Below are 23,968 nucleotides of genomic sequence, written 5' to 3'. Positions count from 1 at the left end.
GTTCAGAACACAATATTGACGGAGATAGTGCTGCACGATGAGCCCCCTAGGTTGGAAGGCATTCAGAATAGACAGTGGCCAGAACAATGAACTGAAGGGTACTAGCGATCATGAGGCTGGCGCAGGACCAGGTAATGTCTCCTTCTGTTGTACGCGGGGTCGTCATGAGTCAGCGCCAACCCAACAGCAACAAACACAAGTTCTAATAAGGGCAATATCCATGTAAAGAGTAAATACATAGGAAATAAAACGTTTCTAATTATCCTCTCTCTCGTTATTGTTGAATACACGTGAAAAGACCTGTGATATTTGTACTTTTTCTTTCTGACCGTCTCCATTGTAAGTAGAATCTGAAACTACACGTTTCAAAGATGGACCCAGTGAAAGTTAAGCAGAAATTCAAATTAAGAAACAAAAAAAAAAAAGTCTGTTGATGAAAGATAAAAATTCAAGCGTAGAAGAAGAGCAGATAGCTTCCTGAAGGAGACAGACTGTCTTCCAGGTCCGCCTGACTCTGAACTTCGGGGAAGGAGTTAAAAAGAAGTCAGGAGTAAAAGAGACGGGCTACTTAGGAAGGAATTCAACCTCTGGAGACTTGGCCCAGATCAGACAAAAATGATCCTTGAAAGAAATAAGACGAAGATGAAAAGGCCAGAAAGAGCAAGAGTATAAACCTGCCAGACGGCAAGTCCTGTCCGGAGGGGAAACCCAGTTTGAACAGCTTTCTGGACTTTGAAGGATTGCTGTGAGTGGATTTCACTGAACTTACCAAAACATTAGAAAAAAAAAATTCTTTTTTCTAGCTTTTTTCAAACTTAAGAATTTTTAGCAAGGACATTTAAGAGTTTTAGAACCCAACAAACTTGGCGTAGTGGTTAAGAGCTACATCTGCTAACCAAAAGGTCGACAGTTCGAATCCACCATAGGCTCCTTGGAAACTCTATGGGGCAGTTCTACTCTGTTCTGTAGGGTCACTGTAAGTCGAAATCAACTCGATAGCAAGAGGGGGGATAATAAAGAGATGCTTTAAAAATAAATATAATGGAATTTATTTTAAGTAATACATTCAGAGATGGTACAGGACCGTGGTTAAGAATGTCAGAGCCAAGCTGTGGCTGTCATTGTTAGGTGTCATTGAGTCGATTCCAATTCTGACTCACAGAGACCCCATGTGACAGAGCAGAACATCCCCATATGGTTTTCTAGGCTGTAATCTTTATGGGAGCAGATTGCCAGGTCTTTCTCCCGCAGAGCCACTGGGTGGGTTCAAACTGCCAACCTTTCAGTGGGCAGCCAAGTGCTTAAACTTGTTTGCACTACCAGGGCTCCTTGGAGCCAAGCTACCTGGGTTTAAATTTCTAGCCATGTGGTCTCTGCATGTTAGTTACCATTTTATGACTCAATTTCATCATCTGTCCAATGAAAATGTTAACAGTACCTGCCTCATAGGGTTGTTGAGAGAATCAAATGCATTAGTAGACATGTTGTTGTTAACTGGCTCCGACTCAAGGCAATCTTAAGTACAGCAGAACAAAACATTGCCCAGTCCTGAACGATCTTCATGAGCTTTGATATGATAGTTGCGGCTGTTATGTAAAGCCATCTCACTGAGAGCTTCTCTTGTTTTTTTTTGTTGAAATAGTGAGTGATATCAGCAGACATACTGAGTGATATTTGTGATGACTTTTGTAATTTATTTGGCAAATATTTATTAGCCTCCACCTACTTACACAAAGGATAGCACAGGGCGGTGGGACAGACAGAATCAACACAAAAACACACAGGAGTGAAAAAGAGGCAGGCCAGGGTCAGGGGCTGGTTCAGAACTCCAGAACACTCGTGTGGATACGTTTCATGCTTGTTTTTCACAGTGTGGCTGGTATTAGAAGGATCCTGGAGACACACGCTGTTTTTAGCGTATAAAATGTTCAATAAAAATTAGTTACTGCAATAACCACCCTAAGAACGTACCGGTGGGGGCAGGGGGGCTGCTTTAAAAATGCCAGTCACCAAGCTTCAAATCATTCCAATGAATCCCTCCAGACTATAAATAAAGCCCCCTTCCCCTGGTGGCACAGTGGTTAAGTGCTATGGCTGCTAACCAAAAGGTTGGCAGTTCGAATCTACCAGGTGCTCCCTGGAAACTCTATGGGGCAGTTCTACTCTGTCCTGTACGGTCGCTATGAGTCGGAATCAACTCGACAGCAATGGGTTTGTTTGTTTTGGTTTTCCCCTGGGCAGTCTTTAATGAGGACAAAGTTCTGAATGAAACTCTTTATATAAAGACTATTATTAAATTCATCTTCATCCTTTCAATTCTAGACAATTGCATTTTCTCTAGGCTTTATCTAGACAGCACGAAAAAATCAATAAGCCATTGGATAAAGGAGAAGGCTCTCTAGACAATCCCATCAATGTTGTTCTCAGTTACTGTCAAGTTGGCTCTGACTCACGGCGACCCCACATACGAAAGAATAAATGAAACACTGCCCGGTCCTGCGCCATCTCCATGATCACTGCTATAGGGTTTTCAATGGCTAATTTTCAGAAGCAGATTGCCAGACATTTCTTCTGGTCTGTCTTCGTCTGAAAGCTCTGCTGAAACCTGTCCATCATGGGCGAACCTGCTAGTATTTGAAATAGCATCCAGCATCCTAGCAACACGCAAACTACCAAAGTACAACCAACTAACAGATGGGTGGTGGATCCTTTACTACCAGTGTGATTTTGTGCAAATCACCACCTTCCTGAGCCTCCAGGGTCTCATTTTAACTTTCTATTAACAATAACAAAGCACTCTGCAGTTTTCAAAGCTCTTTCACAAACATCTCAGTCCATCCTAGAATGACCCTGTGAAGAAGGCAGTATCATTACCTGCATTTACTAGAAAAGGGAATAGAGGATGGGGTTAAAAAATCATTGCCATTGAGTTGATTCCCACTCATCGTGACTCTATAGGACAGAGCAGAACTGCCCTATAGGGTTTCCAAGGCTGTAATCTTTACGGAAGCAGACTGCCACATCTCTCTCCCGCAAAGCAGCTGGTGAGTTTGAACGGTCGACCTTTCGATTAGCAGCTGAGCGTTTAACCACTGCACCACCAGGGCTCCTTAGAGGATAGGGTGGGGGAAGGGAATTTATGATTTGCAGTCAATCAGCTGGCAATGCCTGAAGTTCGCCCTCTGTCTACACCCCACAGCCTACAACCAGCAATAGGTGGCAACTGACTAACACAGTGTGCAAGACAGCTTTGGAAAACTGCAAAGTGCTCTATATGCCAGTGACAATTGGTGCTGTCTGCTCAGTCCTCAGCCCTTGGCGATATTTGCAAGTTTTCCTGTTTGCTCCACAGGATCAAGCCTGCAGTGCAAAAGAAGAATAAGTGGAGGATGAGGGGCGGGCTGCATCAAGCAGGAGTAACTCCATTGCCATGGTCAGCCATACTCATTGCAAGCACACATAGCTGGAGATGAGGTAGCTAGGCTGGCCACGGCCACCCCACCCCTGCCACAGTGAGCAGAAGCTGGGAGACAAGAATCTGCCCTTGTGCTGTTGATGCTGCATTCTTCAAAACAGCAAAGGCTGTGAAGCGCTGCTGATCACAGGTGCTGATCCTGGCATCCCCCGAGACACCTGGGCTAACTGGGAGGTCAGTGGCCTCTAATCAGCACCCCATCCTGTACCCCTGACCTCCTCCAATCTCTCAGACAACAGCAATCTTGGGTGGTTTTGACTACGGAGCTTCTTCTCTTCCATTTGGGCTTGACATTTAATCTCTGAGAAGGAAGTGACAGCTTTATGTAGCTGTCAATGTCATTTCTGTGGATCAGGAAGTTAGACTCTGGTTTTATAAAAAAGATAACTCTAATATCTCGTTATCCTTACAATATTAAAGGTTTAAAGTAATCCCTTCCATAACATCCTTCCAAGCAAAAAGGGGAATGAAACTTCCTCAAAGCACAAAATCATTCCTGGAACATCAGCTTGATAGGTGTGCTCACCACCTGCTTCTTCAGGTGAAACTATTCTCACAGTAAAACTTTTTTTTTTTTTTTCATGCCACCCAGCAAGCCAACTCCTAAAAACATGGCTTGCTGGGTAACAAGAATTTTCTAAGACTTTGTAAAGTTGATTTAATAACAAAAACAGACAATGATGTTTTTATGTGAACTAATATTTTAAAAAAACAAAAAATTCAACAAATATAAATATATTAACTTATGTAAGTTATACCCTCCCCCCAGAAAAAAAAAAGTCCTGCTGCTGTCGAGTCAATTCCAACTCAACAACCCTATAGGACAGAGTAGAACTGCCTCCATAGGGTTTCAAGGAGCAGCTGGTGGATTTGAACTGCCACCCTTTTGGTAAGCAGCCATAGCTCTTAACCACTACACCACCAGGGCTCCATAAGTTATATAGATAAGTGAAATTTCACCATTAGAAACAGAGTCTATTTTCTTATACTTATTCATTTTCAGTGTATAAATAAAAATAACAGAAATTCCTAGATTAAGTCTACTATGCAAACATTTTTCAAGCTATTATAGCACAGAGATTAAAAAATAACGACCATCTTCTATCTTTGTCTTACAAATGGGACAAAATAGGACATTCTCTTGCATAGAGCTTTTCAGAAAATAAAAGTACGATCAAATTAGCTGATGATTCGAAAAGGAAAAGGAAAGACATTCCCTGAGTAACATATTTACCTTCTGGACACTGACAGGTGAATCCACTGAGATTAGAAACACACGTCGCTCCATTTCTGCATGGTTCCAGGATACAGAAATCAATCTTGGATTGGCAAAGCTCCCCAGTATAACCTGAATAAAACAAGATGCATATTTTATAAGATATGTTACTCCCAAACCTCCACAAACCATCCCTATGAATGAATGGACTCAACTCGTGCCCACCCAACCAGACAGTAGCAGTCTTGAGCTAATCTCCCAGCCACTCCTTGATCTAATTGAGTTTTACAGCTAGAAACAATCACAGCAGTTCAGAATCACAGCACCAAAATTACTCATTTTGCAAAACTCTTCCTTGCAAAGAGAGACTTCGCTTCAGTATTAAGTCTGTGTTTCATTTTGAATAGTAGCCGGAACCCTCGGAAGCTGAGCCTGAATACCAATGTCTCCGCTAATAGCTTCTCTCTGACGTGAGACAAGGCAGAATTTAACATTCTGGTTGACTGAGAGGACGGCCACTTGACTACCTATGAGAAAGGCACTGAGGAAATTTGAAACTATGGCGCAGTGGTTAAGAGCTACAGCTGCTAACCAAAAGATCCGCAGTTTGAATCCACCAGCTGCTTCCTGGAAACCCTATGGGGCAGTTCTACCCTGTCCTATAGGGTGGCTATGAGTTGGAATTGACTTGATGGCAATGGGTTTGTTTGGCCCTGAAAAAGTTTTTAAACTTTAAACCTTAAGCCAAAACCATTCCCTGGAGTCTTCTTCACACCAAAACAATAGCTTATCTTAATTATAAAGTATGTCTGCTTTGAGTATTGTGCTCTTTTAAAAGAATTATCTGTGTGATATCAAATTGACAACAGCAACTCCAAAGGTCTGATGGGAAGTTTAGGGGGCAGTGAGTTTAAAATAATGGTGGTAGAATAATTTGCACAACTTGAAGAATGTAATCAATGTCAACGAATTGTACACACAGAAACTGTTGAAATGGTGTATCTTTGGCTGTGTATACTTTCACCAAAATTTTTAAAAAAAATATTTAATTTAAATACATCATATTTTAGAGCTAGAAGAATCCTTCTGTGTTGATTCATTGTACAGAGATGAACATGCACACAGACACACGCACGGGGACATTTTAAAGACAGACTGAGACACATATCATCTTAAGCACATTAATATATTAATCTTAATACTTTGAGTCAGAAATCCAGCTCAGTAAATTCTCTGTGAAGTAAGCCTCTTTGAATGATATTCCTGGCAAGTAATACAACCATACAAGGGTGGCAAAGAAATAAGGATTTAAATCTATTAAGAACACCTGCCCAGCCATAAAGCTTTAAATAAATTCCAAATTTTTATTAATTTAAAAGCAAGGCTTTCCAGGGAGACGAGTTTAAAAATATCACGCTAAGATTTTTTTTCATTTTAAAGTGGGAAACGGTTATGATAGAAAATTTGGAAAATACAAGACATTAAAATAGAAAGGGGAAAAAAGTTGCCCTTGATATGCTATTTCTGTGATAGGACTATTAATACACTGGAGATAATTCCTATCAGAAATGTGTATGCATAGCTATTTTCTACACAATTATTCTCATACTATAACATTTTATATCTTTTGAGGATGGTTTTCAGTACATAAAAACTTGTTTTTCTGCATTATCAGTTTTGAAAGTTGTCCTTAGCACATGAATCTGAGATTTCCAAAAATAAACCAATGATATTAGGAGAGGGATGATTTGCTTGCGTTTCCGTGATCTTTCCAAGCAACATGAATTATAGATTGCAAATGGAGGCATTTGCTCTAAACCCTACACTTCCACCCATGCGTTCAAATAGAACAAGAGATTCTAGCTACGCATGAGCTAAAAATCCAAACACCAGGGCAAAATGCTATTTCAAAATTCAAGAGCAGGATATTTTAATATTATAATACTACATTAGGATTATATTTTCTAAAGAAAGGTCTAAATTCAAAATGAAGGAGAGTGCATTGTTTTTAAAATTATTTTAATAGCTAATATTTATAATAAAGCACATATTTTAATCAATACATTATATTATTTTAGGGTCACTGTGAGTTGGAACTGACTCAACAGCAAACAGGTTTTAGATATTATTTTATCCTCACTGCTACCCTATAAAAACCAAAAAACCAAACCCACTGCCATTGAGTCAATTCCGACTCATGGCAACCCTATAGGACAGAGTAGAACTGTCCCATCCAAGGTTGTAATCTTTACAGAAGCAGACTGCCACATCTTTCGCCCGAGGAGCAGCTGGTGAGTTCAAACCGCCAAACTTTCGATTAGCAGGTAAGCGCTTAACCACTGTGCCACCAGGGCTCTTATGCAACCCTATAAGGTCAGCATTATTATAATCATCCCCATTTTACAGATGAGGAAAACTGAGGATTAGAAAGGTTGAGTAATTTGTGCAAAGTCACACAGCTAGGGAGTGGCTTGCTAGTCTGGAACCCAGGCAGTCCAACACCTGCACCCACATCTTTAAACACAACATTATGCCTAAAGCAATATGCATCAATATCATCAACAAACATGTATTTAATACAAAGGAAAAATAACAGAAGATAATGGATGAGAAAGTATATAGATACAGACACAGTGATAGATATCGATATAAAATCAAAACCACAAATATTCATCTGTAACTTACAGCCTACATATCCCTATGTGGTTATGCTGGGCTTTGGGGGTCCAAGAATTATTACTTTTAAAATCCCTACCATCAAAGTATCTACAATATGGCTAGAAAAGTACATTTATGGAAAAGACAGCCAACGACAAGTGCTAGCTTCTTGGAGGCAGTGTGGCTTAAAGAATATGGCATCCTGAATCCTACCATTTGACAGATCTTAGAACTGTGGATCACAGAATTACACAAAACCATGAAAAATAGCCAGGGGTCAATTAGATATCATCGTTAAGAGCAGCATGTCCCTACTGTACAGAAATATGAGAAGAATACAGGATGCTGTAAACTGCGAAGTTCATTAGAGAAAATGTTAGCAATCACTTTCTTTGAACCTTTTATTTGGGAATTTTTAAAACATAAACCTAGAGAGACTAGTATATAAGCCTCACATATCCATCACCTAGCTTCAGCAATTGTTAACATTTTGTTCATTTAAATTTACCTGTTCTCTCCACTATCCACCCTCCCACCATGGGAATATCTTAAAACAAATTTATTTCACCTATAAATATTTCAGTCTGCATCTATAACTAAAGGAAAATTTTTAAAAGATTAACCTTTAATGAAATCTTCCGTTAACATTGGGTCCCATTTACAAATTTAGTTAAACACCTGAAACTATAGTTCTTAGGATCGACAATTTCCTTTTTAAGAACCACAACCATCTGATAATACACACATCTTCTCATGCTCTTAATTAATTCCTACAGATCTAATCAATTAAACCTATACATAAGGGGAATCTGAAGTGCGGTTAAATGCTCCAATACTGTACTTAAATTTAGTGAGATTTCAATCTTTGAGGCTAGATTGCATTTTTAATGTGTGAGGTGTTTTTGATTGTCATAATGGTTTGGAGGTCCCTCTGGCATTTAGTGGGTAAAGACGCGAACGTCCTGCACAGCCTGAGATGGCCCAGTGCAACAGAGTTGTCACACTCAAAATGCCAGTAGCCCCTCCACTAAGGAACACTGGTTGGGATCAATCACTGTATCATTTCTTTTGGTTCCTAAGCCTTAAAAGCTTTGCATTAAAGATTTTTTTTAATATGGGAAACATGGATCTATGGAGAAAAAGACCATGTCTAATTAGGTAGACCTGTAAAGTATGAGTATATAGAAGGATCCCTGGTGGTGCAAATGGTTAAGCACTCAGCTGCCAACTGAAAGGCTGGCAGTTCAAACTCACCCAGTGGCTCTGCGGGAGAAGGAGCTGGTGATCTGCATCCATAAAGATTATAGCCTAGAAAACCCTATGTTCTACTCTGTCACATGGGTGTCATATGAGTCAGAATCGACTTGGCAAAACCCAACAACAACAAAGGGATCAGCACCTCCAACAGGTCCCAGCCCTCCCTGCAATGCTGGAAATCAACATGGTACAGGCTGCATAAGCTCCATTAGCACCATTGCTGAATAACTCATTCCCACCATTACTAGCCCTCGCTTTGTCTCGTGATATTTCTTCTTCTTTCTCTCTCCTCCTATTCCAGTCCCTATAAAAGTTTAAAATTAATTACAGTTTCTCCTCGGAGGGTGGCAAAACAAATCGATAACCCTCAAGGATTGCCAGTAAAAGGATTAACTCGTCTAGGACGTGACCACCGTGACTAACAGCACCAGATAACCCTCAAGGATTGCCAGTAAGAGGTTAACTCATCTGGGACGTTCCAACCATGACTATCTCAAAGAGAAACTACGATCCTGTCCACATAAAGCCTTCAGCCAGTCTCCAGTTCCAGGAGACAGGTCTTTTGGAGGAGCTCATTCCCTTCTTTCTCCTGTATGTGGATATACAGTAAAACCCTCTTGCTGCTCACCTCACCCCGTCTCAGTATTGGCTTCTGCGGCAGGCGGCTCAGATCCATGATTTGCAGTAACAAACACATCTGAAACTGCACGCTTTGTCTTTTCTCCCACAACTGCCCCCTCTCCAGGTTTAGTTCCTTAGGTCAGTGGCTCTCAACCAGGAGTGATTTCCACTTCCGGGGTCACTTGGCAATGTCTGCAGACATGGTTCACGGTCACAACTCTGGGGCCTGACATCTAGTGGGTAGACATCAGGAATGCAGCTAAACACCCCTCAGTGTGCAGAACAGCCGGCCCGCAACACCGAACTATCTGGCCCCAAGAGTTCCTAGGGCCAAAGCTGAAAAACCCTGATTTACGCCAATGGGGCCTTGCTCCCTCAGATTGAAATCCTTTGTTTTTGTCCCTTAGGTAGAAACTGCTCCTTTACAAGTAGGACAATGACACCTCTAGATATTTTTAAAAATCCAAATCCATAAGAAAAGTTATAACCTCTAGCAAATCAAAGACCATTTTTAAAAAGTCATTTGACACCAAAAACTTTCAGTTACTGAGGAATTTATCATTGTGATAATCTATGAATAAGTAAAATAATTGGTTGAAAAGTAGATGACTCAGAAACACTGATCTCTCCTTTTAGGGAATCATACAGTTTTTATTGTTTCTTTGGAGAACATTCTAAGAAGAAAAAAAAAGGTATGAGAAAACACAGAACAACAATAACAACAGTATATTTCAACAGGAGTCCCCAGGTGGCACAAATAGTTAAGCGCTCAGCTACTAACTGAAAGACTGGAGCGTCAAACCCACCTAGAGGCACGTCGGAAGAAAGGCCTGGTGATCTACTTCCAAAAGTCACAGCCTTGAAAATCCTATGGAATGCAGTTCTACCCTGACACACGTGGACTCACCATGAGTCGGAATCAACTCGATGGCAACTGGTTTATTTTATCATTTTAGAGACAGAAAAATAGCTAATATTCCCTGCGAATGCCAGAAGGGCTTAGAGAAAACTATACTGTTGTTAAATCTATTGACTGCCAACAACATAACAACAACAACAAAAAACTGTCCACCACCACCCCTTCAAATCACTATCTCTACTGCTTGTCCCTTCAAATGAAAGAAAACCTTCTGGAGTTTTATAGAAAATTATGTGATTCGTCAGCAAAGTTGGCTAAATGAGTCAGACTTCAAAAAAAAAAAAACAAGCAAATCGATCAATTGGGGTTTTTTTTTTTTTAGGGGGTGGTTTCCAACTTTCTGCTTCCCTGCACAGTTGTTTTTTGCACGTGATGTTTACTTCATGATTCTTTTACTGAAATAAAAATATTCCTGTGTCACTTTGCCTCTGTGAGGTAGGAACTAATTGTTTCTTTGGAGAATTGTCCTCAAATCTCCCAAGGTGGGAACGGTGTCGAGAGCTATTTTTAACATTCCTGGTCTTTTATTAGCCTGGCCTGTGCAGCGAAGTGAAGCTGCTGGATTTGAACTGAATGCTTCATGGCACGGAGAGAGCTCACCAGCCTCAGCCCTCGGCCTGCGGGGATCAGAGCAGCCAGGGCGGCGCCTTAGCCTGAGGCGGAGACTGAGTGCCTAACATTAGCGCACGGAAGCAAGAAATAAATACCGGCAATCTGTGCGCCTCTTGAGGCATGCAGTCTCAAGGGCCTCTAATTTCAATGTCAGAGGCAGGAATTATTTAACAGAAAAAAAGAATAAGATCCGTTGGCAGGGGGAAAACAAACACATCTGGGCAAATGCTAACACGATTTAAAAACCAAAGACAGGGAGGAAGATATAGGAGACCCATCTGTGAAGAGCAATCGATAGAATAGAATTAAGATGGGGATAAGCAATAAAATCTGATACACAAAAGCAGGCGGACATTCAGTAGAATTAGAAAAAATAAACTCAAGGTCAGAGAAGACAGCAACCACATCGAACAGTGGGAAAGATAGCAGTCTGGGGGCGTTGAAGGATCGGGGCCAGCATTGCAAGGAATTGCCAAGTGACCACATCGAGGGACTGACCTCTTTGACCTTTCCTTCCCCTCATGGTAAAAGAGGGGTAATGGTCACACCTGGCTCCCAGCAAGACTGCAATGGCCAAATGACATCGCTCCCAGGTAGCGAGGATTTCTATCCCGTGCACCACTAAAGCCAAGAGAGCTTGCACCAACCGTGCCTGGCATGCAGTAGGTAGCTCAAGATATTTTGAATGAATGAATGATTTATGGATTTTAAAACTGCAAAGCAATATGCCAGTATCATTTGATCTCTCCATTTTTAACAGACAGCTTAGATCAGTGGCTCCCAAGGTGATGTCCCCAGAAGAGCAGAACCAGCATCCCTGGGAACTTGGTGCATAGGCAAATTCTCAGGCCCCACCCGAGACCTACTGAAGCAGAAACTCAGTTTCTGAAAGTGGGGGTACAGCAGTTTGAGTTTTAAGAAGCCCTCCTGGCCGTTCTGATACAAGCTGCAAGCTAAAGTTGGAGAACCACTAACCTGGACAAACAGTAGCAAGCAGTCTTTATTATCAAATACTAACAGTAATCATTTATGAATTACATAGACACATATTACATATATATGTGTATATAGTTGTTGTTGGTGGGATTCTAACTCATGGTGACCCCATGTGTGCAGAGTAGAACTGCTCCATAGGGTTTTCAAGGCTGTGACCTTTTGAAAGCAGGTCACCGGGCCTGTCTCTTGAGGAACTGCTGGGTGGGTTCAAACTGCCAGCCTTTCAGCTAATAGTCTCTTAACCCTTTGTGCCACCTAGGCACCCAGGGACTCTGACTCGTTCCCTATCTATCCATCCATCCACCCATCCACCCATCCACCCATCCATCTAAAATGCAGATTACAAGGGAAAAAAGATCAGACACTCATGGGTGAAGGTCAGCATTAAATCACATCAAAAAGCCTGTACTGCTGACACTGTCCACACATGCTTCTTCCTTTAGTGAGAGGCAGCCCTGAGGCTCAGTTACTCCACCCGTCACTGTATTATTCAGTTCTCAGTCCCCATTCTTTAAGGGCAGGGATTGTTTCTTTCTGTTTCCAGCCCCTAGCACAGAGCTCGGGATACTATCGGTTCTCATTATACGGAAACTAAATGATTGCATAAGCTCCACGCGACGCAATTTTTAAAGCTCAGAATTCCTTTCATTTCATTCCCCTAGCTCCCAAATAAGAAATAAATTGCAATACTGATATAGGCCAGATATCTATATATGACATCTATATCTCTTAATCTAGTGATTACAAAGGGGAGAGATTTCAAAATAGTTTTTTTTATTTATTATGTACCAATGACTACCACTGAGAAATTAAAATCAAAAGGAAGAAGACATTTCATTAATTAAGAATTGACTGTGGTATCATTTCAAGGATTGACTTAAAGACATTTATCAGCTGAATTCTAAGCTCGTGTAATAAATCAAACTACAGAGGAGATATTCACTCATTCTTTCAAAAAAGGAGTTTCATGAGTGAAAATGCACAAGGGGGCAGGGGGAGAAACCAAAAGAAGTTTAGACATAGTTGCTGCCTTCAGGGAGCTTACGTTCTCATGAAACAATTACATATATAGTGTGAGGAAAAAATGGCACGAGTGTGGAACTTCCGGATGCAGGGTGAGGCTGGATTGACGAAAAGGTGTGGGGAGAAAGATGGGGCAGAGGCCAAGTTGTGAATCCCACGTGCTCAGGAGTCAGGGGTTATTCATGCGGCGTCTTTGAAGGTTTCTGAACAGATACGGACGCGAAGAGGTGTTGTAAATGGGTCACCTCCTGCCCTCACTCACTTTAGGTTTTAAGGAGAGCTTACGTCTCCCCGTCCCCCTTCCCCTGGCATCAGCTGCTGTGGTCCGGGCAAAAATGAGAGCGCTCCAAGGGGGCCGCAAAGCCGCGCCTCGGGTGGGGGCGGGCAAAGTCTTCAGAGAGAGAATGAAGAGCAGGAAAGCTCTAATCGTCCCCATCCTTCCTTCTCTGACAAGTATTTAGAGGCTGCAAATAAGTGTCCTTTTTGTATCACCTAAGGAGCCCTAGCAACACAATGGTTAAGCGCTTGGCTGCTAACTGAAAGGTTGGCGGTTCAAACCTACCAATGGCTCTGAGAGAGAAAGGCCTGGCAATCTGCTTCCGTAAAGATTACGGCCTAGGAAACCCTATGGGCAGTTTTAGTCTGTTCTATAAGGTCGCTATGAGTCGGAATTGACTCAACAGCATACAAGGACAACATGTATCACCTCTTGTGTGCCAGTGTGTATATGTGTACGTGTGTGCATGTGTATGTGTGTGCACGCATGTATGCATACGGGTGTGTATATGTGTGTTTATGGGTGTGTGTGCATGTGCACACATGCATGTACATAGATGTATGTATGTGTGTATATGTATATACATGTATGTATATATGTGTCTTTTCTTTCCCTTCCATGCAGCTGGTCTGAAAAGACTGGGGGCCAAGAAAGGCAGGCACAGAGGCCAGGAGAAAGCAGGCAAGAGTGGTCCACTGAGGGTCTTAGGAGAGTCAGAACAAAGGGTCTTGGCAGAAATGGAATTTGCCTGGAGTCAGGGTTAAGAGCTTCAGCTGCTAACCAAAATGTCGGCAGTTCAAATCCACCAGCCGCTCCGTGGAAACCCTATGGGGCAGTTCTACTCTGTCCTAGAGGGCAGGAATGAGTTGGAATTGACTCGATGGCAATGGGTTGGGGAGTGGTAGGGCTTTGTGCTGGGCTTCAAACTCTTAGCTTTACAATAACAACAATAGCAGCTGGCATTTATTGAGTGCTTACTATGTGCCAGGGACCTTTCTAACACCACCACATGTATCATCTTACTTCTCATCTTCACAACCAGACAGAAAATTGAGACCCAGTGAGGTTAAGCGGCTTCCCCTGGGTCACTGAGAAAGTGGGCACAGAGCAGGCTTCACACTCGGGCCATCTGACATCTCAGCCAAGCTTGGCTGTACTGTCAGCCCAGGCCCCTGGCAGTTGTGAGCAAGGTAGCACGGACTGTGGGGAGGATAGAGGCTTCTCACAATCACGTAGGCAGCAGATGCCAACAGCTTGAATCAGGAAGAAAAGGGTAGACAGAGAATCTGTGTAAATAAAGTGAACTTGGGGACAATCCAAGGATAAGTAAGACGAGGGAGTCAACCCCGGGGCCCAGCCTCCAGCCTGAGTGATGACGGTGATGATGGCACCATGGTTGGAAACCAGGGACAGGAAAAAGAGCCAGGCTTGGGGGCACGTGTGGGAGGCCAGAGGAAGGACGGGGTGAGAGTCTGGGTTTGAGTCAGAGAAGTGGGAGGTGTTAGCGGACGTGTCAATGGCCAAGTCCAATAAAAGTACCAGAGGTGAGATGGGAGCCCAGGCTAGAAAGAAGGGTCTGGAAGCCATCCACTTAGAGGGGTCAGAGCAGAGTGAGTTGATTTCTACCAAAGGCAGAGGAAAGCAGCTGAAGAGAGCAATAAGGACTGGGCTCTAGTGGTAGAAAGAAAGGCAGGAAGGAGGGGAGGAGGGCTAGAGTGGTCTCCGGAGAAGGTACACAGTGCGTGTCCTGTGAGCTAAACAGGAAACGTTTCCAAAGAGAGGGTGTCATGGATTGAATTGTGTCCCCCCCAGAATATCTGTCAACTTGGCTGGGTCATGATTCCCTGTATTGTATGATTATGTACCATTTTGTAAATCTGATGTGATTTCCTTATGTGTTGTAAACTCTATCACTATGAAGAGGTTATACTGATGAGGTTTACAAGATTAGATAATGTCTTAAGCCAGTATCTTTTGAGATATAAAAGAGAGAAGCGAGCAGAGACACCTGGGAACCTCATACCACCAAGAAAGCAGTGCCAGGAGCACAGTGCGTCCTCTGGACCTGAGGTTCCTGCACTGAGAAGCTCCCAGACCAAGGGAAGACTGGTGACATGGACCTCCCTCCAGAGTCGACAGAGAAAACATTCCCCTGGAGCTGAGGCCTTGAGTTTGGACTTGTAGCCTACTGGACTGTGAGAGAACAAACTTCTCTTTGTTAAAGCCGCCCACTCGTGGTATCTCTGTTAGAGCAGCACTAGGTAACTAAGACAGAGGGGATGGCCAATGGTGGCAGGATGAGGACCAAGAGAAAGCCCTGGAAATCAGCCAGAAGGAGAGAACCCACGGCCTTGGGAAAGCAGATTTATGCCAGAAAAAGAAAGGGAGCTAGTCTGGGTGTGAGTGAGTGGGGAGGAAATTAGGAATTGGACACAGAAGAATGGGTAGTAGTGATGGGGGGAGAGGGAAAAGAGAAGGAGGAGAAGGAGAAGGAACTGGAGGAGGGGACAAGGGAAGAAGAGGAGGAGGAGAAGAGAAATAGATCATGGCAACAGCAGCAAGGAGTTACTAAATTCTTGCCTGTTTGAGGGGCTGGTTTTAAGACAGAAGACAGCCCTGAGTCCTTGCAGACAAGAAGCCAGGGCAGAGAAAGAGACGGACAGACAGACAGAGACAAACAAGATTGGATGCTCAACCACCTGGGAGGAGGAGAGAGGGGAGAGTACATCAAGGGCTCCCCCGAAGCGTTGTGGGGTAAGCACAATCCCAAACCCCCGTGGAGAAGTGTGGACATAAAAAAGGAGACCAGAAATAACTTCCGGTTGGTCGCACAGGGCTCCCCCTTCCTGAAGTCCTCACTTGCCTAATCCCAGTTTTCATAAGGAATTTGTTCTTTCCTACACAGGATTTTTTTTTTTTAATTTGTGAGTCAACGCATTAACAGCCAAGAGAAAAGAAAAAGAGTTTAAAGGGCTATCAACGAACGTTATCTCTTTTAACCAAAATTCAGAGGCTCTTTGGGGGCAGAGGGGAGGAAGAGATGGCTGAATAGAGTTATGTTCCAGTTGCATCTATCAGCTCAGAGACAGTCATCAGTCCTGTCACACCTGTTTCCAAGGTAAAGAAGAAAGACAAGTGTGCGTATAAATAGAGCAATGATTTCCCTCCTCGCTCAAGAAAAAAAAATTGTTCATAAAGCAATCTACTACTTGGAGGAAGAAAATCAATGAGTCAGAATCCACTTGACAGCAGAGAGTTTGGTTTCTTTTTTTTTTTGGTTTAGTAAATCCTACTCCTCCCATAAGAGGGAAAACTAATGTTTTAATTTTCTGTCAGATGTCAGACGTTGTATCCACACAGCTGAAGCTTGCTTTCCCCCGACTAGAACGTTGTTGTTGACATTGTTAGGTGCCTTCGGGTCTGTTCCGACTCATAGCGACCCATGTACAACAGACCGAAACACTGCCCAGTCCTGCACCATCCTCACAATCGTTGTTATGCTTGAATCCATTGTTGCAGCCACTGTGTCAATCCATCTCATTGAGGGTCTTCCTCTTTTTCCCTGACCCTCTACCTTACCAAGTATGATGTCCTTCTCCAGGGATTGGTCCCTCCTGATGACATGTCCAAAGTAAGCGAGATGAAGTCTCATTATCCTTGCCTCTAAGGAGCATTCTGGCTGTACTTCTTCCAAGACAGATTTGTTCGTTCATCTGGTGGTCCATGGTACATTCAATATCTTCGCCAACACCATAATTCAATGCAACAATTCTTCAGGCTTCCATATTCATTGTCCAGCTTTTGCAAGCAAACATCATGACTTGGGTCAGGGGCATCTTAGTCCTCAAAGTGACATCTTTGCTTTTTAACACTTTAAAGGGGTCTTTGGCAGCAGACTTGCCCAAAGCAATACATCATTTGATTTCTTAACTGTTGCTTCCATGGACATGAGTAGAATGTAGCTGATAATAATTATTAGAAAACCGATTATTTCTTCCAGGTTTACTATCTGACAGGCATGCTTTTGACAATATTTGCATTATTATTAGAGTCTTTGCTTTCATTATTTTTCTTAATCCCTCCAAAACCTACTTCCTCCCTAGTGTTCCTTATCATTCCCACTGTACTAAAAGCCCATTGCTGTCAAGTCAATCTCGACACATAGCAACGCTATGTGTTACAGAGTAGATCTGCTCCGTGGGGTTTTCTTGGCTGTAATCTCTTAGAATCAGATCACCAGGCCTTTCTTCCATGGTGCTGCTGGGTGGGTCTGAGCCAACAACCTTTCAGGTGACAGCCAAGTGCAAAACGTTTATGTCACCCAGGGACAAATCACATATTCCATTCGTCTCTCCTTCAAACACACAGGGGGTTATAGCTCCTGACAGTTGGGTACAACCGTGTGACTAGCTTGGGCCAGCAGGTTGGATGTTGGAAGGAGATGTGACGTTTCCAGGCCCCAGCAGTTAACTGGCAGTGGGAGAAGAGACCCCGTGGCTCTTCCGTGCTGGCTGTAGCTGCTCTAGAAGCACGGTAGGGATGCTGGTGCCTCTGCAGCCTGGTCCCCGAGTAACTACATCAACCCCTAGTGCACACGTAACGTGAGCAAGAAATTCACTTTGGCTGTGTTAAAGCATGGAGTCTGTGTCACCTCATCAACCCCCAGCTGACGACAGATGCAGTCCCTTAGGCCAAAACATTTGGAGTCTGTAAAATAGCGCGGCTACCTTGGAAAATAGTTTGGCAATTATTTAGAAAGTTAAACATGGAGTTACCATTTAACCTAGCAATTCTACTCTTAGGCATAGACTGAAGAGAAAGGAAAACATATGCACACACACACACACACACACACACAAGATTGTACATGAATGCTCATAGCATTGTTCACAATAGCCAAAATATGGAAACAACCCAAATGCTCAACAGTGGGTGAATGTATTCGCAAAATGTGGTTAATCCACACAATGGAACATTAAAAACCCACTGCTGTGGAGTCGATTCCGACTCACAGTGACCCTATACCCTAAAGGACAGAGTAGACCTGCCCCACAGGGTTTCCAAGGAGCGGCTAGTGGATTCGAACTGCCACGCTTTTGGTTAGCAACCATAGCTCTTAACCACTGCACCACCAGGTTCAGGCATAAAAAGGAATGAAGTACTGATTCATGCTACGACATGGATGAACCTTGAAAATATTATGCAAAGTGAAAGAAGCCAGTTATAAAAGACCAGATATTGTATGATTCCATTTATATGAAAGGTCCAGAATAGGGAAATATACAGAGATAGAAAGTCGATGAGTGGTTGCCTAGTGCTGGGGTTGGGGGCGGGTTATTTGGGGGATCCTAAGAGGGAGTGTAGGTTTCTTTTCGGGGTGATGAAAATATTCTAACATTGACTGTGGTGGTGGTTGCCCAACTCTGTGAGTATACTAAAGCCCATTAGATTGTATACCTTAAATGGGTGAATTGTATGATACAAATTATAGCCCAATAAAGCTGTTATTACCAAAAAAAAAAACCTTTCCACTGTCACTCAACGTCCATCCCACCAGCAAATCTTATCAGTTCTGCCTTCAAACATGCCCAAATCCAGAACTTTCCACCACTGCCAGCACCACCGTGGTCAAATCGGCAAGAACTCTCACCTGGATACAAAATCACCTCCTAACCAGTTTTCCTATTGGCTCCCCCTATGTTTATTCACCAGGTTCCACGGTGATCCTTTCAAGAGAAAAATCAGATGCCCTGTCCCCAGTACACATCCTTCCCATCATTCTCAGCACAAAAATCCACATCCTGCCTCCATGGCCTGGCCCTGCTGCCTTCCCAGCGCCTGTCCCCTCGTGTGTTCTTTTAGGTCTGTGCACATTCCTGCCTCAGGACCTTTGCAAGTGCTACTCCCCCGATAGTCACGTTATTCAGATGCTCATTGTATTCGGGTCTCTACAAAGACATTTTCCCTTCAGAAAGGCTTTCTCTAACCACCCTATCTACAATCGTACCCTCGTTTGCTTGGTCTCTTTAACCCGTTTTATTTTTCTTCACGGAACCTGTCACTTTGTTATTGCTGTTGTTGTGTGCCAGCAGGTCGCTTCTGACTCAAAGGAACCCTACAGGACATAGAAGAACTGCCTCATAGGGTTTCCCAGGCTATGATCTTTACAGAAGCAGACTCCCACATCTTTCTTCTACAGAGCAGCTGGCAGGTTCGAACCACCGACCTTTCAGTTAGCAGCTAAGTACTTAACCACTGTGCCACCAGGGCTCCTTGACCCTTTCTCTTGACTATACACACACTTTCACACAAACACACACACAGAGATGAACATTGTTTATTCATCATCCTCACTAAAATATAATCTCCATGAGCACCGGGACTTTGCTTTGTTCATAGTGATATCCTCAGCACCTAGGAAATGCCTGGCATACAGCAGGCATTCAGTAAATAATTGCTGAATGAATGAATGATACTCACAACAACCCCTTATTTTAGAGATGCGCAAGCTCAAGAGCAGAAGGTGACGGGGCTCACACAAGTTCACACCGCCAGTGAGTAGCGGAGCCTGGCCTGAAACCCGGGTCTGCTGTGCTGCAGTTTTTCTGTCCCCATCCTCACCCCGCAAGTTTGAAGTGTCCACATAAACGTTCCAGAGATCTGAGCCAGCACGTGACGCTTGCCCGCCTCCTTTTCACTCACTCCTTTGTATTTTTGTGTTGGTTCCTCTGCATCTCCGCCCTGTGCTATCCCTTACCACAGGAAACGCATCTGATTCATCTGGTCCCCAAACCAAAAAACCAAACTTGTTGTCGTCGAGTCCATTCTGACTCATAATGACCCTACAGGACAGAGGAGAACTGCCCCATAGGTATCCAAGGAGCGGCTGGTGGATTCAAACCGCTGATCTTCTGGTTAGCAGCCAAGTTCTTAACCACTGGGCCACCAGGGCTCCACATCTGATCCCAAGAGAGGGTGAATGCCATCCTCCATCCACCCACAGCCCATCAGAGATGTCCACACTTTCTGCTCTATTCCTTGTTGTTGTGAGGTTCCATGGAGTTGATTCCGACTCATAGAGACCTCATGTGACAAAGCAGAACTGCCCCATAGGGTTTTCTGTAATCTCTGCTGGTGCAGATTGCTAGGTCTTTCTCCTGCAGAGCTGCTGGGTGGGTTCGTACCACCAATGTTGCCGTTAGCAGCCCCGCACTTAATGGCTGCACCACCAGGGCTCCTTACTCTGCTCATAACTAATGGAAAATTCATAAACCATGACGATGTTGCCAGAGAACATACTCTTTGGCTCAAAGGCAGATAGAGAATGAAGAGGCCAGATTCCAGGTCCAAGTCTCCCACCAGCTCTGTTTGCCCCCGGGCCTCACCGAGTCACCAATGCTTCCCACGCAGAGGCAAGTGTCTGGGGTGTCCTCCAGCTCTGAAGCCCTGAACTGACCCACTTTTCAAAACCCGATTCACCATCACTAACGCACTAACTTCTCGAGTTGTTGAGAGTCAGTGCGAGAAACCACACTGAATTCTAACCAAACGTTTGTTTCCAGGAGGAAGTGACCCATTTCTAGCTAACAACTCAAAGGCACCCCGACTCTTCCCCAAGCAACAGTCAGTGCAGAAAACAAGCAAGCTGGTCTAGAAACAGACACTCCACATTCTCTTTGACTCCTGGATGATGAGTTTTTAAAAACAGACCATAATCACCAATTAGTTGGAACAATGAAGAGCTCTGGAGTCTGAAGGACGCTTTGTATGATGCTGATAATATTTTGGCAAAGGTGATTCTGAATATGTATCATGGCTATTCTTTTCAGAAAAAAAAAAGTCCCTTTGAGGAAAAAATTATATTCTTGCTATTAAAATGCTTTCTGTAAAATAAATTGTGATTAACAAAGCTAAAGTTCAACTTAATCATGCATTGAATGTCTAGCTGTGTGCAAGACACAGGGCTTGGCACTGAAAGAGGACAGAGAAACAAAGAGTAGGATAATGGAACAGTCGCTGCCCTCAAGCCAGCCACAGTCTGGTGTGGAGGGCAAATGACAGAGGGAGAAGTCCAGGGAGAGAGAACAGAGGGAGGACAGGTAAGGGAAATTGAGCCCTGGTGGTTCGAATCCACCAGCTGCTCCTTGGAAACCCTATAGGACAGTTCTACTCTGTCCTATAGGGTCGCTATGAGTCGGAATCCACTTGATGACAACGGGTTTGGGTTTTTATATACCTGGAAAGAAGTGCTGGTGGCACAGTGATTAAGTACTCGGCTGCTAACTGAAAGGTTGGCAGTTCGAACTCACTAGTGACTCTCAGGAGGAAGATGTGGCAATCTGCTTAGGTAAAAATTACAGCCTTAGAAACCCTACGGGGCAGTTCTACTCTGTCCTATAGGGTCGCTGTGAATCGGAATCCACTCGATGGCAACGGGTGTGTATGTGTGTGTGTGCGTGTGTGTATCTGATGGATTGTATCTCGTTCTAGTCATTCATTTATTCATTTGCTCAACAAGTCTTTATTGAGCACCTACTATGTGCCAGACACTGGGCTAGGTGATGGAGAGACACGTCATCAGTACATTCTCACTTGATACTCATACCCAGCTGCAGTGAGGGCTGTTGTCACCCGCTTGCAGAGATGAAGAAGCAGGCCCAGAGAGGTTATGAAGCAGACGCAAGAACCCCAGCTGTAAAGTGTAAGGGCAGAACCAGGATTTACCCTGCTGGCTCCCGAGCCTGTAGTCAGGTGGAGCAGGCAAGGGAACAGAGTCCAGGGCAAACATCCCAGGTTCATATCCCAGCTCTGGCACTTAGAACCCAGCTGCTGCTGAGTCGATTCTGACTCATGGCAACCCTGTGTGAGTTACAGAACTGTACTCCATAGGGTTTTCAATGGTTGTGATCCTTTGGCAGTAGACTGCCAGGCCTTTCTTCTGAGGCACCTCTGGGTGGATGTGAACCATCAACATTTTGGTTAGTAGTCAAGCACATTAACCATTTGCACCACCCAGGGACTCCTTTGGACGTGTTATCAGGAGGGACCAGTCCCTGGAGAAGGACATCATGCTTGGTAAGGTAGAGGGTCAGCGAAAAAGAGGAAGATGCTCAACGAGATGGATTGACTCAGTAGCTGCAACAGTGGGTTCAAGCATAACGATCATGAGGATGGTGCGGGACCAGGCAGTGTTTCGTTCTGTTGCACGTAGGGTTGCTATGCATCAGAACTGGCTCGGTGGCACCTAACAACAACAACAAAAACAGGGACTCCTTAGCTCTGCCACTGGGGGTCATATAAACTCAGGCAACAAGCAGGATCTCTAGGAATCTTGTTCTGAAGCAGTCATGTGATACTGGGCGTAGATGGGAAACAAATAGGGAAAATAGCCTACACTGAAAGTCTAATTGTATGGCATTTACAGTTGTAACCGAGGCAGTCTGAGTCCAGAGCCTGTGCTCTTAAACAACATGCTATCCAGGCAGTCCCTGAATTATGAACGTGATCCGTTCCTAAGTGCGCTTTAAGAATTTGCAGGTAAGTCAGAACAGGTGCGTGTTGTTCTTATTTAGCCCTACTTTAGTGCAAGAAAAGGCTCCAAGCCTTTCCAATGATTTAAAAGTCGTGTGTGCAGCAAGTGAAGGTGCCTGTGATGAAGAATTTGCTGCGAATAGGGGTTGGTTCAATCATTTCAAAGTGAGGGCAAATTTATATAACATTAAAGGTAAGTACGAGTTGTCTGTAAGTAGGACATTAGTAACCTGGGGCTTACTGTAATTTTAAAAAAGTAAAATGAGTCCATTCTCTGCTTCTGTTCCTCACGTTCATTTTGCCACTGAATTTATCTCTGGCTGGGAAGGCTGTATTTGCTGCTCATTCATCTTCACAGCCTCACACCTGTTGACATCACCAGTGCTGACCAGTGTCACTTGAGGGCTTCATAGTCTCTCGGCCGTGTGGAAACTCAGTAGCTGTGGCTATTTCCAAGAGCAGCGTTTTCCCTTCAGGAAGTTGGTAACTTCCAGCTGCCCTTGCTTGCTTCTGTCCTTGAGGTGGTCTCAAAGGACTTCAAAGCTCCTGGTAGGGCTCTGTCACATCAATGGAACAGATCACCAACGGCTGGGCAAACCCTGTCGCCAAATCCAGTTACTTCCTCTTAGATTCTCCTGCAGTATTTTATGTTGTGGACAATCCCCTTCTTCTTGAGAGTATTGCAAGAAAGTTTCAAGATTATCAATCACATTTGAAAAAACTGTTCCCCCTAAACTGGAAATTTTATTGACCATAGTCTACAGTTCATTTTGTAATTTACGCACACATATATGACTTTTATCAACATTTTACTATTTAGAAATTCCTCCCCTGCTTCCAACCAACTGTATTAAACATTAAAATGAAAACAAAAGTAGTTTGTTACTTAAGTGATTCGACACCGAATCTACCACATTTGTACAACTCTGGATAACCCAGGACTCAAATTATTATTTTTATACTGATATTTGATGCAGATATTAAAGTATCAAAAACATTAGCAAATTTGGAGCCACAGATTCTTGGCTGGAAATGATATTTTCACTTACCAAGAAATGTTCTCCTGTCAAGAAAAATGAGTGTTGTGTCAAGATAACATCCCCGTGAAAAGACTTTGATGGAAGTTTTTGTTCTCTAGTGACAACAATCAGGCTTGAAATAATTCATTCATCAATGAAACCTATTTCTCATGATCAAACTGGTAACAACCAGAGCACAATGGGACACATTTTTAAAAGGAAAACACACTTCCCACTCTCTGAGGATTCTCTTGTGTATATCCAGTGCTTCAGAGGTTAATTATTGATGTTAATTAACTTATACCGCATTTTCACGCAAATAACTCGCACCTTCTACGTTTGTTTGCGAACCGCTCCCCCCCCC

The 23,968-nt window shown here is 43.5% G+C and overlaps 1 protein-coding gene across 1 annotated transcript in view; it reads right to left on the bottom strand.

The window, feature by feature from the left end:
• DNER (delta/notch like EGF repeat containing) overlaps positions 1-23,968 on the bottom strand; it is a 202,234-nt gene that overhangs the window by 99,460 nt on the left and 78,806 nt on the right. Inside the window, 1 exon segment of the mRNA XM_023740087.1 lies at positions 4,710-4,823. Coding sequence (XP_023595855.1) covers positions 4,710-4,823 — 114 coding nt within the window.

The sequence above is a fragment of the Trichechus manatus genome, unplaced genomic scaffold (assembly GCF_000243295.1).
Source record: "Trichechus manatus latirostris isolate Lorelei unplaced genomic scaffold, TriManLat1.0 scaffold00147, whole genome shotgun sequence".
NCBI classification, from domain to species: Eukaryota; Metazoa; Chordata; class Mammalia; order Sirenia; family Trichechidae; genus Trichechus; species Trichechus manatus.
This window is presented reverse-complemented; position numbering and strand designations above follow the sequence as displayed.